This window comes from Moschus berezovskii, chromosome 5, assembly GCF_049115385.1.
Source record: "Moschus berezovskii isolate FMDL1 chromosome 5, NW_MosBer_1.0, whole genome shotgun sequence".
NCBI classification, from domain to species: Eukaryota; Metazoa; Chordata; class Mammalia; order Artiodactyla; family Moschidae; genus Moschus; species Moschus berezovskii.
The window spans coordinates 76,429,920-76,448,115 of record NC_142464.1 but is presented as its reverse complement, the minus strand read 5'-3'; the positions used below and the strand labels follow the sequence as shown (position 1 = coordinate 76,448,115).

At 40.4% G+C, this 18,196-nt stretch overlaps 2 protein-coding genes across 13 annotated transcripts in view; one reads left to right on the top strand and one right to left on the bottom strand.

Annotated features, from left to right (window-relative positions):
• Positions 1-10,798, top strand: part of FRYL (FRY like transcription coactivator) — a 271,149-nt gene extending 260,351 nt beyond the window's left edge. For 7 of the 11 annotated variants that reach the window (XM_055434641.2, XM_055434637.2, XM_055434635.2 and 4 more), the window contains 5 exons: positions 3,165-3,233; positions 6,183-6,200; positions 7,015-7,125; positions 8,148-8,338; positions 8,656-10,798. In XM_055434641.2, coding sequence (XP_055290616.1) covers positions 3,165-3,233; positions 6,183-6,200; positions 7,015-7,125; positions 8,148-8,338; positions 8,656-8,914 — 648 coding nt within the window. In that variant the 3' untranslated portion in view covers positions 8,915-10,798. The other 4 variants (XM_055434638.2, XM_055434636.2, XM_055434639.2 and 1 more) reach the window with 3 other exon arrangements.
• A 3,117-nt stretch (positions 10,799-13,915) lies between these two features.
• ZAR1 (zygote arrest 1) lies at positions 13,916-17,989 on the bottom strand. 2 transcript variants are annotated; one of them, XM_088836050.1, is made up of 4 exons: positions 17,165-17,989; positions 15,588-15,684; positions 15,434-15,528; positions 13,916-14,059 (listed from the first exon to the last, which is right to left on the bottom strand). In XM_088836050.1, the coding sequence occupies exons 1-4, from the start codon at positions 17,987-17,989 to the stop codon at positions 13,916-13,918; spliced, it is 1,161 nt and encodes a 386-aa protein (XP_088692176.1). The 2 variants fall into 2 exon arrangements, with proteins under 2 accessions (XP_088692176.1, XP_055290617.2); XM_055434642.2 differs by having other exon boundaries at positions 15,434-15,508; positions 15,592-15,684.
• Positions 17,990-18,196: the final 207 nt, after the last annotated feature.

The following is an 18,196-nucleotide window of genomic DNA, read 5'->3' as shown; positions in this document are numbered from 1 at the left end:
AAACCTGCCACTTGTGACGAACTGGTGATCTTTTTCCTGTGATGTGTATGTGTGCATGGGCAAGCAGAGGGAGAAATGAGCATGTAGCAGACTATAGATACTGCCTGCACAAAATGTTTCACTCCAGTCTGGACTGCAAAACACAGCAAGTAGTTCTGTTCCCTGAGGGCAAATCCAGTATGTTGTTTTCAATTGGCAGGGGCAGAAAAACTTAAAGGAAATAAAATGGTTCTCGTTTACACACAAACTGCAGACAGGTATTTTTTCCCTCGGAGGCCAATCTTTCTTTAGTACAGGGAGGCCTGGTGTGCTGTGATTCATGGGGTCGCAACGAGTCGGACACGACTGAGTGACTGAACTGAACTATCTATCACATGTAAAGGCCTATGAAGAATGAAATGTAAAACCTGGTTCTTATTCCCTAAATATCCTAGATAGGAATATAAAGCACAAAGACTTTTGTGCTTTATGTAAATAATTAGTAACCACAGTAGGGAGTATAGTATAAATAAAAGTACTGGCAATTAAAGAGACTTTCCAAAGTCATGTAGGTCTAACAGAGAATGGATGCAAACCAAATCTATGATTTCCAAGAAGAGGTCACTTCTGACCTACAGCCAGTAAGACCAAATCATATAATTTACAGCAGAGGTACTGTTGCAATATAGTGGGACAAGAATGTTCTTTTCAGTAAATTGTGCTGAATTAATTAACATACTTGTATGGAAGAGAAAAATGAATTTGATTCCTCCATAAGCAATCATGTTACTTTTTTTACCCTATTCCTTCCTTTGCTTCCTTTCTTCTTTTCTATCAAACAACTATTTTTCATTATTCAGTTTTTGCCCCTCTAATAGTTTTTTAGTTGTATCAGTACATTCTTATATATTCCTTGAGGCTTCTAAGAATCACAAGTGAAAGCCTGGGGCATTCATCAGGACCCGTTCTCTTGGCTGGAAGTGAGCAGTTTTTGTCTCCCCAGCACCGTGAGACCAAAAAGCCCCTGTTTACCTTTTCAGCCTCCCTGATGTTACTGCTGGCTTTCTTAGCCTCTCCTCCTTCACATGATAAACACAGGAACGAATGCCCCAAGGGGAAAGTGCACACAGACTGCTGGGCTCCCTCCTCTGCAGCTCCCTCTTCTCCAGGATCTTGACCCTTAAGACCTCACTGCCTGTGACAGCCCTGCTTTCCCAGCCCAGTGAAACTATAGGCCACTACTTTTTGTTCAGCTTCTGAGTCCATGGACATGAATGAGCAAACCCCCTAGAGTAATGCTGGAATCAAAGTAGGGCTCTCTTGATACTTTTCTCTGACTCCCTAAATATGACAGTTTGATATTTACTAATATTATCAGTTCTTTTGACTTCCTAGTTCTTTTGCAACTGGTTCTTACTCAACTTCCATAGTTGTCCTTCGAGGACAGGCCTTATATAGCTACTCCATCACACCCAGACACCAAACCTCTCCAGTTAATTTTTAACCTTTATTTGAGCCCTGAGTGTAATAAAAAAAAATCCATCATGATACGAAGACTGATTAACCTGTGAACTGGAGGCTATTCTGTACACAGACTGTCTGTTGTGTTTTGTATACACTGACTGGGAAGGTGTGGACCTGTACTTTTTGGGCCAGTGTGCAGCCACAGCACAGTAGGGTTGGGGCTTGTCTTGTAACAGAATACAAATCGGAATTATGTTGAATAGTGCCCCCCATGCCATATCATAGGCATACAGTATAAAAAAATATATTTAGTAAGAATAAGCAATTAAAAATGTTTTTCATCAGCATACTGGACACATTGGGCTAGACTTGTGATGATGATGATGAACCATATAGGCATTCTAACATTTTGTGTGAGCAGACATTCATGTACAAATTCCATGATAGATGTCAGCTGAATTTTGCTGATAGAAATCTGCTGACTAGCTTTTGACAATGGCTGCCAGCAGCTGTATCTCACTACGAGAGCTGAACATGTTTTTCTTCTGACATGCTGTCAAATACAGAGCCTAAGGGCCCAGGCAGGCTGAGGGGCTGGGATAAAAGGGACAGAAGGTCAAAGAGACTGTTTTGAAACAACCGAGACACCTAATTTTCATTCTTTGCATGTAGACCGTTAAGCTACAACTGAGAATTTCAAATGTCTAATAATGAAATATTTTCAAAGAATAAACAATGCAGCTTGTGATTTTTCTCAGTCTTAATGAAAAATGTCCTAGTTTCATATATATAAAATTTCAAATATAATTCATATTATTATATATTTGATAATATTATATATTATATTATAATTTTAATATGTTTAATCTGTCACATAAGAAACAGCCAGGAAAAAGAAAAAGACACAGCCAGGAAGTCAAAAGAACTGATTATTAATATCAAACTGTCAAAACCTAAGTGCTTAGCTTGAAGGCTCTTAGCTTTCACTTCAGCTTAGAAATTCTGAGTCCAGTGTTTTTCCCCACTAAACCACAGTACTGTTATTTTCTTTTTATCTGGCCAAGGAAAAGTTATCTTAAATAAATATCCATCTTTAGTACTAGCCCCTGGACAAGGAAAATCACATTTAGCTTCTGCAACCAGTATCTCTTTGGAGATAACACATTTGTCATACATTGTTGTCCAAAAAGGAAGAAAAAAAAACAAAATTTTAAATGGATTTTAGTTTCTGTTTCACTAATTAAAAGTGACACACGTCTTCTGAGAATTACACTTCTGATAAACGAACAGACCTAGTTAATTCTAAGTTGCCTTTATTAAACTGACAAGAAGGGAAGCCCACTGTTCATTCCTCCATCTTACATTAGACACAGGTCAAGTATAGGTTGTGAAGATTTCCAGTAAAATCTACAAAAATGAATATTCTTTACTGAAATGAAGCACCACAAATCCCAGGAATGGAAGACAGCTGATTGTGTTTCCATTAATAAACCGTCCCCAGTGTGTGCATGTTGCACGTAGACAGCATCCTCTGCTTGGGTTTGTTGCATACAAATGATTCTGCTCAAGTGGAGATGAAAGTCTGTGTCTACAACCAATCCTAGAAATTCAAGTTCACTTTTTAAGATTTTTGTTCTATATGTGCAGGCTGTTACAGTACCAGTTTCATTGTGTACTATGCAATTACTGTATTAAAATTTTACTGTTACTTATTTCTTCAGTGGTTAGACAATTGTAAGAGGACATTTGGTGCCAAAGAAGACATGTATAGGATAAACACAGATGCACAAGTAAGTTTCTTATTCTTAGTTTTGCTATATTTCTGTATCAGGTAAAATAATGTATATGCTCAAATATCCTTATTTGCTATTCCAAAAAATTAAGAATATTTGTAACATTTTTCTTTTTTGTTATCAGAACAGTCTTTGTAAATCTTAGGTTCAGTGGAATGTTGGCTTAGTAATGAAAAAGTCACTTTAATAAAAATGAACGACCAGCTTGTGATTGAAACTTAATAACATTCAATAGATAAGCTCGATGAATATCTGCATAGTCCAGGTTGACTTAGTTGTGTCTGCCTCTTTAAAAATTTTTTCATTCTGCATTAGTATTCTACAGATAAATTGGTCAAGAAAGCAAACTGGAGTAATACATTCATATTAGTTCTTCCAAAGATGAAATTCTGGTTGGATAATTCATGGTTTTTGCTAGTGAAATTCAGTGAAAAAAATAGTAATATAGAGAAAAGTGCACATATATTACACATATATTAAATGAGGGTAAAATTAAGACCTACAAATTATTTTAATAGAAGTGTAACTTTATAGGGGGAACATGCATTAATCAATTACTAGCCTCTGCATTTGACATCAGAATTCTAATCTTTTACAATGTCAGACTGTCATAATAGTTACTGTAGTACTGTAATAAAAATTTGAAGTTTTACAAAACTGAAATGTTGAGAAAATAGCAGTATACGCTCACTAAAGGTTAATTGTTTGCCAGGCATTGTGCTGAGCATTTCATATTCATTATTTCTACCCATACAATTTTGTCTAGTAGATGCTATAATTATCCCCATTATGAGATAAGGATAAATAATAAGCAATCAATAAATATTTTAAAATAAATAAGGAGAAAATATATATACATATTAAAATTGAGGCTCAAAGAAGCTAATTTATCTAAAATCAGTAAGTAAGTAGGATTAAGATTCAAACCTAGAAAGGCTAACTCCGAATCCTGCTCTGTCATAAAGAAATTGTCATGTCATCCGTGTAAAGAAAGAAACAAGGCAAGATAAGGGATTAATCTCAGACTAGAATTAGATCCTTTGGTTCTAATTCTGTCTTTGCCACATGGCTTAAACAAGGAACAGACTGCTTTCCTCATATATAAATTAGGTGGTTAGACTAAGTATTTCTTGTATCCCTTCTACCTGATGACAAGGAGTTCCATCTCAGAAGTCTATGTCAATTAAAATAGCTTGAGGTTTTCTACTGAGTAAAAAGTGAAAGCTCTTTACATTTAAGTCTTCCATTTATATCTTAGCTCTCCTTTCACATTCAGCTCCTTGAGAGGAGAGGTTTCTTTTTATGCAACATTATGTACTGTCTCTTCCTATATACCAATATAGCCATTTGCCTAATAAGCACTCAATACTATTTATTAAAGATAAATGAAAGGATTATGTATATGAAAATTTCAACATACTAAAAAGCAATATTTTTAAAGGTACAGTGTTAACATTTTGTGTGATCTGGAGAAGGCAATGGCAAGCCACTCCAGTACTACTGCCTAGAAAATCCCATGGATGGAGGAGCCTGGTAGGCTGCAGTCCGTGGGGTCGCTAAGGGTCGGACACGACTGAGCGACTTCACTTTCACTTTCACACATTGGAGAAGGAAATGGCAACCCACTCCAGTGTTCTTGCCTGGAGAATCCCAGGGACGGGGGAGCCTGGTGGGCTTACGTCTATGGGGTCACACAGAGTCGGACACGACTGAAGTGACTTAGCAGCAGCAGCAGCAGTAATTGAAAACTAAGAAATTAATTATGTTTGTTATTTCCTATAGTTGTGATCATTGTAAACTTTATCAGTGTATCCTTTCCATTACATACTAAAGTGGATATTATGGATATATGTGTGTGGAGTCAGTTTTTATTTAATAGAAATGAAAATATATTTAAAACTCAAATAGTTTCCATACAACACTGTATGAAGTAAAACCTGAGAAATTTAGATATGCTAATATGTTTGACATTGGATTGTGCTCAACTAACATTCACAGAATAGCCATCTACCTAATTTATGGTAAGTACTTCAGAGCTAAAGTTCACCTATGCTTAGCAAATCCCTTCTAAATTGATAGCAATAAATGTTATATAAACAGTGCTTCAGAGGAAACTATCTAGAAAAGCAGATTTCAAAAGGGACTTCTGAATATTTAAAAAGCAATATTTACATATGATGATTGCTGTTTTAATTAGAAGTAATTCTTCTCCTTTAATGAGACTAGGTCTAAGTTGCTGTAGTTATTTTCATGTAATAATTTTTAAATATTCCATAAGCTGGATGTTTGATTCAAACCTACTTGGGTTTAATTTCTGAGGTTTAGTAAACTTCATTTGAAATGCAATTTAAAACACACAACTGCTCTCAATATTTTACCTTCTGATTCAGCACTAATTATGGTAACTTAGGATTTAAGGAGACAGCAAAGGGTAATAAGAAAGCCAGAACGACCTGTGTCAGAGATAATATTCTCATAGGCAGATACTTATTATATAAAATTATATGCCAGTTCTCTTCTGAGAAGTAGGAGTAACTCATTTCTTATTGTAATTGGAAGTTTTCCACCTTACTAACAGAAATTTGTTACATTTAGCTTTTTTTAAGGCTATAAAAACCCAGATAGATGACCACTTTCAGTAGCCAACTTCCCAACATCCCACTAGTTTGATTTTATTCTTTGTAGCTTTTGCACAAGAAATAAACTATAGCCTAAATGTAATTTAGCTGTTATTTGGCAAAGAGTGAAAAACACCCTGGATTGTTATAGAAATGTCTAAAAAACTTTATTGTGGAAATGGCATCATAAATTTTTCTTTGGGGTGTAATTAAATGTTCTTCAGTTTGCCTGGGACATCTGTGACCCTAGTTAAAATGATTTCTTACACTAATTCTTGGTCTTTTTCTTCTTTTGTATTTTTTGTGACCCGATCACCTTCTTGCTTAGCAAATGGAAATTCTAGCAGTAAGTGACCTGTCTTAATTTATAGACTACTTATCCATGTCAGACAAACTGGTTTCATTTGCCTGCCATTTGTGACCTAGCAATGTTTTATCATGGACTGCTTTAAGAGTAGTGTGTGCTTTAGTTTTGCATAGCCCTAATCCATGAAATGTTTTAGTCCTACAAAGATAATGAGGTTTTATAATTAATATGTACAACTAGCAGTTGCCCTTTTACACATCTGTAATGAATCTCCTTTTTAATTTCTTAATTTTAATAATCCAAGTGCATTTGTTAATTTGTCTTGTTTCAGTGAGATTATAAAATTGTTTTTGTTTTTTTTTTTAGAAAAAGGAATTAATTTTAAAAGCAAACTATTCTTACTTTTTAGATGAGAGGTTATCCAGAGTTTTACTTTTTGCTTTATCAAGCACTTGTTGATAAATGCAATGAGATATATATCTCAATGTAGCAAGAGTATATGAATTTGTAAATTATTTTCATTATGAAGTTAAAGTTTTAAGTTCTAGTGAATCCTTTTTAAAGCATTTTATTTATTGCCTGCTAAAAAATTCTATTTGTCTAATGTGAAAATGTATCACACTAAAAATGAACTATGTAACCAATAATCTTTAAATTTTTATTTTAATCCCAGTCTTCAGAGCATCTTTCATCTGTGTTTCGTCAACTTCATACCATATTAACTTGCTTACTGCCAAAAGATAAATCTCAGAACAATTTTAAATAATTACTTATAAATTTTTATTGGAACATTGTTGTCTCATCAGATATGGACAATAACACCTAAATTTAACATGGTGTTATTTATTTCTAGGAATTGGAGCTCTGTCGAAGGTTATACAAATTGCATTTTCAACTGCTGCTTCTATTCCAAGCCTACTGTAAACTTATCAACCAAGTCAACACAATAAAAAATGAAGCAGAGGTAAATATTCAATTGTACTAGGCATTAGTAACTGATCTTACAAAATTAAAATACATTCATACTTATTTCCTTGTAGGAGTGCTGAAGTCGAAAGTCACTTATATAGAGTGGCTAGTGGGTCTTTCCCCCCACCACCCCAGTTAAGTATTATCAGTTTTTGAAATGATGTGCTATTTTAGGACCAGTTAGTAAATCTGAGAGCAGATATCCAGCGATCTTAAAAGGTTTAAGACCTTAAAGTTCTCAGTAGCAGCAATAGATCATCTGTAATCAAAACTCAAGTGAAGCACGTCAGTTCAATAAAGACAAAATTGTATTATGAAACCCCCTAACATCTTGTCCATGTAGTATTTCTATAGTTCTAGTAACTCACACAAGAATAAACACGTCAAGAACACTGAAAGTATTAGAAATCATAGCATGAATAGATTCAAAGGTAGGAGCTTTAGAATCTTTCCCTCTTGCCAACCACTGGTATCAGAACTATCACCAAGGAAATCACTGCTTTTCTAAATTTACTTTAAAAAATATATATACATACATACCAGTTTATATAAAATACCCTGGAGAAATAACACTTTAAAATATAAAGACATTTCATTACTGTCAATTTTTTTTTTCATGATCCTCCCAGAATTCCAGGCCTTATGTTACAAAACAATAATATAAATGTATTTTTACTATCCAAGATGAAGTATGTATAACATGTTATCACATGTTAAAATACAGACCGATATAAACAACCTATTGCTTTACTTATTACAATGTATTGATAACATTTATTACATTGAAGATAACCTGTTGTTTTATCAAGAGTATCTAAAGACTACTGTTTGGCAGTTGAAATTATTCCAGCTGAATAGAGAACTTGAAATATTAACTGTCCTAAGTTTAACAACTGAAAATAATCTTGAAGAGAAAGTATTACCATCATCAGATGTAATTTCACAACTAAGTAAGTACTCACTGTTGTTACTGAATGTACAAATTTGATCCTTTTAAGGTATATTTATTTCTTTTAGGTCTTCAACATGTCAGAGGAACTTGCCCAGTTGGAAAGTATCCTCAAAGAAGCTGAATCTGCCTCAGAAAATGAAGAAATTGACATTTCCAAAGCTGCACAAACTACTATAGAAACTGCCATTCATTCTTTAATTGAAACTTTGAAAAATAAGGAATTTATATCAGCTGTAGCACAAGTCAAAGCTTTCAGGTAAAATGTGAAGGGATTTATAGGAGATGCCTCTATACCTAACTGGAAATTTATGATGGAGTTTGGGTTTTCAACTTGATGTCTCAGTCTTTGTGAAAGGAAAACATGACCTTATTTTGTATACTTATCAATGCAATGACACCAGTTGTAGACTTTGTTCATTCTCTGTGCTACTTGCAGTAATATTTGTTAAAATTTTAAAACAGATCCTCAGTGATTCATAAGGAAATTACTTTTTGTAAGTATTAACTTAAAAGTACTTAATCTGGAATGATTGCTGTGAATCTCAGGACTTAACAAATACCGTGTGCTTTCAGATCTCTGTGGCCCAATGACATCTTTGGCAGCTGTGAAGACGCCCCTGTCCAGACGCTGTTACACATCTATTTCCACCACCAGACGCTGGGCCAGACGGGAAGCTTTGCAGTCATAGGCTCGGACCTGGACATGTCAGAAGCCAACTACAAACTGATGGAACTTAACCTAGAAATAAGAGAGTCTCTACGCATGGTGCAATCATACCAACTCCTCGCACAGGCCAAACCAATTGGAAATTTGGTGAGCACTGGATTTTGAGAAACTTCAGGCATTTAGGAAAAGACTGAAGATGATTAAGAATATTAACAAGCACCTTTTATGGACCCTTGCAGTTCACTGACAACTTCTTCTGGCAGCATCCACAACCCCAGTGTAACTAATGTCAAACTTTCTCAAGGTAAAAAAGAATGTCAGAACCACATCTGAAGGGGAAAAAACTAATCATCTAACAGCTGCCAATACCTCCCACAATAAGCGTATAAAGAAAGAATTTTTTAAATGACTTTTGCCTATGTGAAAAGAAAAGGGCTAAAAGCGATGCATACAAATACAATACTTTCTGGAGAAAGAAAAGAATTCTAAGAATGTTTGCAATAATGGCCTCTAATACTGAGACATTGGAAAGCAGGTAAAATGAGGCTGAAATCGAGGCTGGTTCATTTTAGCTGAAGACCTGCAGAGCTGCTTGGGTTTCTAGCAGTCACAAGCATAATCGACAGCTGATGCTTAATCATCTACATGAAGAACATCCATGCGGACAGACAGACACAGAAAGACTTATTTGCAAAAACCATTGATTTTTTTTTTTTCCAATATGTGGGATAAGGGCGTGGGTGTTTTGTTTTCTTGGTCTGTATAAGGAATTTGTGTGTGTGTGTGTGTGTGTGTGTGTGAGAGAGAGAGCTGAGATGTGTGCATATGTGATAGTCATATTTTCAAGGTATGGGTGATAACGTCTCAGAGCATGCCTAAAAGAGCACTGCAAGATTATTTTTGAAAAAATTTATTTTATTAGATCTAACTCTTCATAGTGTGTAAATGTTAGGACATTTTAATAATATTTTAAAACTGGGCTTTCCCAGTATTTCGAAAAGAAATAATATATCTGTTAACGTTATTGGAATGCTGCTCAGTTCTCTGATCAGTGCTTATGTTACAATTGTTGATAACTAACCAAAGTAGATGCCTGTGGAGACTTTAAAATGTACAATAAAGATGTATGCTGCCCGTCAGCACTTCTCCTTAGAAAAGTTAACTTATTTTACTCCATAATTATTATAGAAACTGTATAGATTAAAACTGGTATTTTCTTGTACATTTGTGCAATGCACTGTTATACAAGAAGAGGTGTACAAAGCTAAAGAAAAAAACTGTGGTCATTGATGGTAGAATATGTGACTTGCAGGCCCTGAAAGTCTGCAGAATTCAAGAAGAGAGATGCAAATGCATTTGTATATGTTTATGCAGGACTCACATGTTTCACCCTTAAGGAACCCGGGGCTACGGGGGAAGATGAAAGGAAGCCTGAAGACTGACTTAACCAAAACACGCAATACATTTATTCACTGTCCAAGTCTGCAGCATAACATGGACTGGATTTCTCTGTCCTTTTTTAAAAATAGCATTTTGTAAAAGAAATGAATGTAGTCCCACAAATTCCTCTGATTTGAAAGGAACACCTTGTATTTTTTATATGCATCTCTTATCCACTGTGACTCTTCTTTTAAACTGGGCTCTGGGATTCCAGAGTTTAGAATGTAGAAATGAAATGCTTAGCTTTGCCTTTTCTTGGTGGTGCGGACCCTGCCAGAAATGTAATTATGGTCAAGTGCATTAACTGAGGGCACCGTGCACGCCATTGGACTGCTGACTAGAGTTATGTTACCTATAAAATTCTGTAACTGGTCACAGCACATTCATAATCACTGTATTTTTTGACCCTGATAAAAACAATTATTTTGATGGTGTTCTGGTACTGTAAATGGTGTCCTTTAAATTATTTAATGACTTCTGGGTGTGGGGCAGGAAGAGAGCAGTGGTGTCTAAAGACACACCACACTTTACATCCTATCTCACCATCCCCTATTTTTCTCACCCTCCTTATATCCTTTTTGTTAAAATAAAAAGCATTGTAGCTCTTGGTCTGTGTTGTATTTTAAGAAAGGATGAATGATTATAGTGTGCCTCATTAAGGAACTTTTCCAAATGTTGCCTTGACTATTCCTAAAAAAAAAAAAAAATTGTCCTTCAAAAGGGGAGAACACATTTAGTTCAACTGACTAATTACCCAAACCTTTGAAATTTCCTTCCTATTTGAAATTTCCTTTTCCTATTCATATGTAACTAAGTCTTTAATAATGTAATAAAGATGAATACAGCTGCAGAAAGCAAGATGAAGATATAAAATCATTAGGATTTCCCTTCTGCAAATCAGATTTTCTTAAAACCTATACTTTGATGCTCCTTGTCCCCTGGGTCCAAAGTGTGTATTCATTAACAAAATATATCAAATGCTTAATTTATTAAACACCGTATTTAGTTTCAATCAGAGCCCAGTTTTTGTTCATTTACAACCTTTTTCTTTTGCCCACTAAATTTATCATTTTTAAATAGTAAGTCTGTAAAATAACATGAGATACTGTAGTTTCTCCAAAGGTTTACATGAGTTAGAACATATTTTTACTTCTAGTAACGGAAGATGGGGAGGGTGTGGTGTCCCCCGCCCCCACAACAGTCCATCATAAATTCAGAAAACAGTTACACAGTCTCGGGACAGACTCACCAGAGCCAGAGCGAGCATCCCTCCTTTTGGTCTCTGAGAACTGCTTATCCACCAGCATAATCTATACAAGAGGAGATAAGAATCGATGTCAATATAGTTGTACTTTATGGCATTTTTAAATTTTCAAAATTTCAAAACTGTCACTTTAGCAAATGTAAGAAATATGAACAAAACTAGAATCACTTCCCTTGATACCCAGAGAGAATAGCGTTCTGGGGTATTTCCTTCTAGCCTCTCAGTCTCTCAGAAAAATCACATAAATCTCTAATTATACAGTTTGACAGTGCTTCATTGCCAGAATGTTCTGACCATAACTCTCATCACGAGTTCTTGCACCACTTTGTTCAGTTTCTGAATGGCCACTAACTCTAAAACATACTCTGATCCTGGCTTTGCTCAACTGTAAAATAGGGTTAACTGCGCTATTGGGAAAATTAATGGCAATGTTAAGCCTAAAGAATGATTAATAGCCGTATTAATAGCCACTGAATTTGTCCTAGGGCTCATTGTAGGCTCATTTCTGTTGTTCCTCATTTGTTCATCAGATGCTTAGAGTAAATATGTACCTCTTGCATGCCATATAAGTCAGATTGGTTTCCTGTCCCTGTACCTACCAGTGACCTCATGATGAGTTAACAGCATCAACACAAAACTCATCAGCTTCACCCACACCTTATGGTCCTCGTCCTGCCTGTCTCTTTGGCCCCACCGCCATCTGATCTTTGCAAGACTCCTTGCAGGTTTATGATCATACATGGCATTAACAGTGATTTTTTTTTTTTAAAGGTGAATCTGTCACTAAGGCTCCACCACAGCTTTAAAGCCTTTCAGTGGATCCTCACTGATGACACGTGAGGACCAGTTGCCCCAGCCTGGGCCTACCAGTGATGCCAGCCATCAACACCAACCCCTGTCCTTCAGTGTACTCTGCCACTGTGGCCTCCTGGCTTTTTCTACCACTGGGCCTTTGCACGTGTTAGCTTAGTCTGGAAAAGTTCTTTCTTTCCCTCTTCACCTAATTCAGCTCATCCAAACTTTAGCTCAGCTGTAGTGTCATTTTTTCAGGCAAGCCTTCTCTTCCCTCCCCAAGTCAGATCCCTTTTGTTTTCTACCAGGTGCTAAGTGGCTCTTACATAGTGCATAGCAGAAGTTTTGTGCAGAAATTAATGGGCCACTGGAAGCTTTATCAGGGCAGAGGCCACAGCCATGTTTCTCCATGGGAACTGCAGGGCTGACTCAATTGTTTTCACACTTCAATTACATAAGCAATATCTGGGGTACTTATTAAACACTTCACCTCCAGGTAGTGATTCAGTAGGAACAGAGGCCTAAGAATCTGCATTTTCACAAGCACCAGGCCATGGGGTTAGAGGCCTTCTCCCCACTATAAAAGGTTCTGGAGACTTCAATTTTAGTTTCTTTTACTCCCCATATTTGTCTACATACAAGCATCCAAGATGTTAACAGACTTACTATATACATGGTTGCTCTAAGGTAGTAAGGCTTAACTAAAGTGGGATGGTTAGAAATTGTGAAAGCATAATTAGCACCTGGTTCCAATTAATGTTTCTGTAACCAGAAAACCAATAGCTGTCAACTCTGATTTCATTAGAATCCCTCCTGTCATACCCTACCCGCCCCCCCACCAATGCTCCAGGGTCGCGGTGTTTTCTTGGTAATCTGGTAGAAAGCTATTAGGCACAGTTAGGATGGTGTTAATAGTGCCAAATACTTTCCACCTACAGAACTGCAAGTCCACAATGACAAAGGCTAAAGCTGCCTCTAACGTCATCTTTAAATACATTTAAGAGACTTTTTTTTTTAATGTTCCATTACCAGCTGAAGTTCATCTGAAGTTATTTAACATCTGAAAACTGCCCTCAGCTCGCCCCACCCGTTCCAGTCCACATCTGTCCCGTCTCTGAGATGTTGTCGGCAAGTCAAGCTCTCACAGCCTCTGTCCCTCAGCACCTTCCACACTGAGATAATCTGGAGGCCGTCCACTCCAGGTTCTGACTCTGGGTTACCCATCACCCCTGTCCCCTCAAACATCAAGGCCTGGCTCTGCCTTCACATCATGCAGAAGAATGCTCATTTTAATAGATGGCTTTTTTGTTCAATTAGTTTCTTATAGGCATCAGACCTACAAGAAATAAACATCCCATCAGTGAGTCCCTTCATACTGTCAAGTAGTGACTAGCCTAACTCAGAGCCTGGCTGCTCCATAAGCAATGGACAAATATTAAACAAGCACAGACTGTTAAGACAGGCTCTCCTAGGGATTTTATGCACTGTATCAACTGTTTTGCAATGCTTTTATTTTACAGTTTTGCCAAACAACAGCCTTTCACGAAGTATTTTGAGGGAGCAGAAGAAGAGGAGGAGGGACATGGGGGGAAAAAAGCTCAGCTCACTTGTCTGCTCCACCAGCACACATTCGGTGGGACCACGGGTTTTTGTTTCCCCCCCCCATTCACTTAAATGATATATTTGAAACTGAAAGTGCTGTCACAGGATAGGCGTTTGCCTTTGCATCTCCCACACAAATCTTGACGGTGGGGCCTTTTGGGGTCCACGTGGCGAAGTTTCACTGGGCAGGAGCATCTCGTCTGTTTACAATTCTGAAAAAAAGCGAGACATGCATACAGAGGATAAACCCTTGGTGATGTCCTGGAACTTCAAAGTTGTCTCTCTAGTCCATTCAAATACTAACTGAATGCACACTAAGCAAGGTTCTGTGCGAACCTTGTTTTGTCTGCAAGGACAGGAATGGGAGGAACAGAGCACTTCCGTTATGCACCCCTGCTCCCATTTTGCATAGGATTCAGTTCTGAATTGTGAAGCTTCTTTTGAAGAAGTTTAAGAGGAAATCTTTTCCTACCCTGGGAGAGCCACCAGGTAGGAGAGAGGAGTCTGACAACAAAAGTGAAGGTGTGCGGCCAGGAGCTACTAGCAGGCCCGGCACCAGTGGCTGACCGTGGCCCTCTCCCTGCTGCAAAGGACCTCAAGCTGAGGCAGAAGGCAGAAGAGCAGCTGCTGAGCCAAGAGCAGAGCTGTTAGTAAGTTCGATTTCCTTGTTAGATTCCTCTCTACTTGAGAACTTGCTCTACTCTCAGAGTCAAGGGCATTGATTAGGCTGTCTCAACTGGCAAGTTAAGGTCTACTGCTGCTGCTGCTAAGTCACTTCAGTCGTGTCCGACTCTGTGTGACCCCATAGACGGAAGCCCACCAGGCTCCCCCATCCCTGGGAGTCTCCAGGCAAGAACACTGGAGTGGGTTGCCATTTCCTTCTCCAATGTGTGAAAGTGAAAAGTGAAAGTGAAGTCGCTCAGTTGTGTCCGACCCTTAGCGACCCCACAGACTGCAGCCTACCAGGCTCCTCCATCCATGGGACTGGCGGTGTGGTAATAGCCTGGTTCCTTCTTCCCCTTTGATTATCACAGCCCATTTTCACAAGGCAGTGCTCAGTTAACAAGCAACATGTTACCACTTAACCTGTTACCTGTTAACCTGATAAAGCCGTGCAACTTAGGTTAACTTTAAAACAAACTCCTTTCTGAACTAAGGCAAAACAGAAAATTTTCAAAAACTTAGAGTTTTTACTAAATACTTATAACTTGGGTACGTGCTTCATGAAATGTATTTGCATAAAATCGTCAGCCTCTACTACCTCATGTTAAAAGGGATTCTGTTCTTTAAGTTTACTCTCTCCTGAACTGGACTGAATGTCAGGTAAAGCAAACATTCTTCCACACTGCAAATGAGACAACAGTCTCCAGAGATGTTCACACGACCAAGGCTACAAGAGCAGGAGGAACCTAACACTGAGCCCTGGCTTCCCAGTTGAGTATTATTTCTACAACTCCTTCCAGAAAGGAATCAAAACCTCAGGTCACTGGGAATCTAGGCTCTCTTAGGAAATATATTCAAGAAACTACTCCTAAACCTTCTCATCACTATCTAGTTCACGCATAAAATGCAAACATTCAATTTACTTGGCAGATGATATCCTCCACTCGGTAAGGGTTATAAGACTTCTGGCATGTTCGGCAAAACTGCTTGTAGTAAACCTGATGGGAAAAAGGAAAAACTTAAACTCCAAACCCTCCTGAACCTTTTGTCAGGATGACACTGGCGACAGGGCATTGCTTACCTTGTTAGTGCCTTGTACACACCACACATAGGCACTTTCCCAGCGGATATTGCAGTCCTTGCAGTGGTAGTAGCCATACTTCTGCTCTAAGAACTGAGCGAAAGAACAGCAGAGTTTAACCAATTTGCCAACTGAATCAGCCTTCATCTCAAGCAGCCTGGAAAGGATCTGATACTTAAAAAGTGGCACTCTGCTTCAGATCATGGAGGAAAGTAGAATCAGGTTGAAGTTGGTTTCCACAAGGTAACAATTAGAAAAACTAATAGTTTAATCAAGTATTGAATAGAAAAGCATGAGCCCACATAAGTTTGTGTTCCACATTCACTTGGTTCAAATAAGCAGTTTACTAAGCAGGTGTTTTCCTGCAGACTGGCAAGGGGAAAGCCAAACATTCAGGGTTCCTGAATCTTGGTATTCTAGAGGGAGGGTTTTTCTTTCTGTAAAATAGGTCTGATCTTAGCACACACACAAATGAAGTAGTCAAACGGAAGAAATAAGACTGCACCCTAAAATAATCTTGAGTGAACACCTTGAGAAAAGCTCTTTATGTTGCTAATTAAGTTTCTACCAAACGGTGCTGAGAATTGAAAATATGGATAAGCCATGAATTCATATACAATATGAACAAAAGTAGTATTACCTTATTCTTTAAGTTATTCTCAGTAGTTAAGTTTTTCAAGTTAGGTCTTTAGGATTGGAAGGAACTTTGGAAGTTTTCACAGGTGAGCAAGCTGTTTCACAGCATTTTCACAGGTGAGCAAGCTGAAGTCCAGGAAGGTTAAACGTTGAATATCAACACAGTTTCGAGAGGTCATAGCTTGTGTACAAATCTGTTTCTCTTTTCTTCCCGGACCCCACTAAATAGCCTTGAGGGCCTGGAGGAGGCTTCGGAAGGACTCCTCCAGACCTCTTACTACTTCTCACGTCTTTCTCCTCCGCTGGGTTACAACCCCTCCGTGCGCTCCAGCTCTTTAGCGTTCAGGCAACTACCACATGGCCCTCCATGCCTGCTAGTCTTGGGGAGCAATGCACGGCAGTGCGCACGCTCCAGCAGTACCATCAGATTTCCGAAAAGGGGTGCGTCTTAAATGTAAGGTAAAATCCTGACCAGGACCCCAGTAGTCAATGGTTACAGTTTCTAACACACTCAATTCAAAACTGAGCGTGGGATCCACGGGAATCGACTCTCCTGGCCAATAAATTCACCTCCTCATGTTCTGACACCCATCCTGGATCATCCAGTGTACATACAATGTATTTGCTGTATACAGCTGACTACACTCTGGCGGTCAGCAAATGTTCTCGGAATAACAATGTTAAGAACTTTTCTGCAGCCACGCCTGTGCAGCTGGAGTTCTACGATAATAGCAACAAGCACACTACTACACTCGATTTAATGCTGACGCAGTCAGACTTCAGCAGCCACCGAAAGGCACCGAAGCGTGCCGGCGCGTAAAGGGAGCGCGCGCCTCCACGTGTCGAGAGCCGCCGAGGGCGGGCACCCGGACGCGGATGGGAGCCAACACAACTCCGGGGGATCCCCTGCCAGTTCCCGGGCCGACTAGGGTCTCACCTGGAAGCGCAGGCGCTCCTTGCCCGGCTCGGGGCTCCGGGGCGACGCTGTCTCGCCAGCGGCGTCCGGCACCCTGGCAACGGGCCGGGGCTGCTCGCGGCTCGCCGGTACTGCGGCCTGGGCCTCGTCCTCCTCAGGCTGCAGCCGCTGGGACACCTTCCTCGCCGACCCGTCTCCCTCTTCGGGGCCTCGGGGCCTCCCAGGCGACGGCCCTCGCTCAGTCTCCGGCTCCCCGGGCTTCTGCTCGCCCGCCGCGTCCTCGGCCCCCTCCAGGAGGGTGGCTAGGCAGCGGGAGGTCACGGGCGAGTACACGGCCAGGGTGCGCAGGAAACGCACGGGCCGCGGGCCGCGGCTCGGCGGGCTGTCCCGCTGCGGTGAGGCCGGGCAGCTGCCGCCCGCGTCCGCCGCGCCCTCGGGATCGGGACTCGGGCCGGACTCGCGGGCCCTGCGCCCCAGCGTCCGCCGCCCCAGCGAGCACTGCACCGACACGTCGCGGCTCGGGTTCACCTGCACCGCCGCGTCCCGAGTGCTGGCCCGGCGGGGGCCCACCTGCGACAGCAGGGCCATGAGCTGCGCGCGGTGGTAGCTGTGGACGTACTCGGCGGCCGCCAGCTGCCCGTGGCCCGGGAACGACGACGACGAGGCCGCGCCGTCAGAGGAGGAGGAGACGGGAGGGTAGCGCCCGCCCCGGGGCCGCCAGCCACCCTCGTCAGCCCCGCTTTTTCCCTTGGCGGCGGCGGCGGGCGGGTAGAGGCACCGGTACGAGTAGAGGGCGCACGCCGGGTACAGGTAACCATCCAGGACGACGTCCCCCAGGGCAGCCATCAGCGTACCCCTGCCGCCTGCCCGCCGGCCCCGGCGCCCTAAATAGACGGCCTCCCGGGGGCGGCCGGACGCGGGCCCCACCCCCGCTGGGGCAGCGCCCCACCCACCCCCCATCCAGCATCCTTCCCGCCACCCGCCCGTGTCCTCGCTTCCCCGCAGAAGGGTTCCCTCCCCGACCTTGGTGGGGGAATACTCCACACCCGGAGG

Coding starts and splice junctions, on each gene's coding strand:
- ZAR1 (XM_088836050.1), bottom strand. CDS start 17,989: ATGGCTGCCCTGGGGGACGTCGTCCTGGATGGTTACCTGTACCCGGCG. Junction 15,685..17,164: donor AGGAGCGCCTGCGCTTCCAG/GTGAGACCCTAG, acceptor TCTTTCGCTCAG/TTCTTAGAGCAGAAGTATGG. Junction 14,060..15,433: donor TGGAGGATATCATCTGCCAA/GTAAATTGAATG, acceptor GCTTTTTTTCAG/AATTGTAAACAGACGAGATG.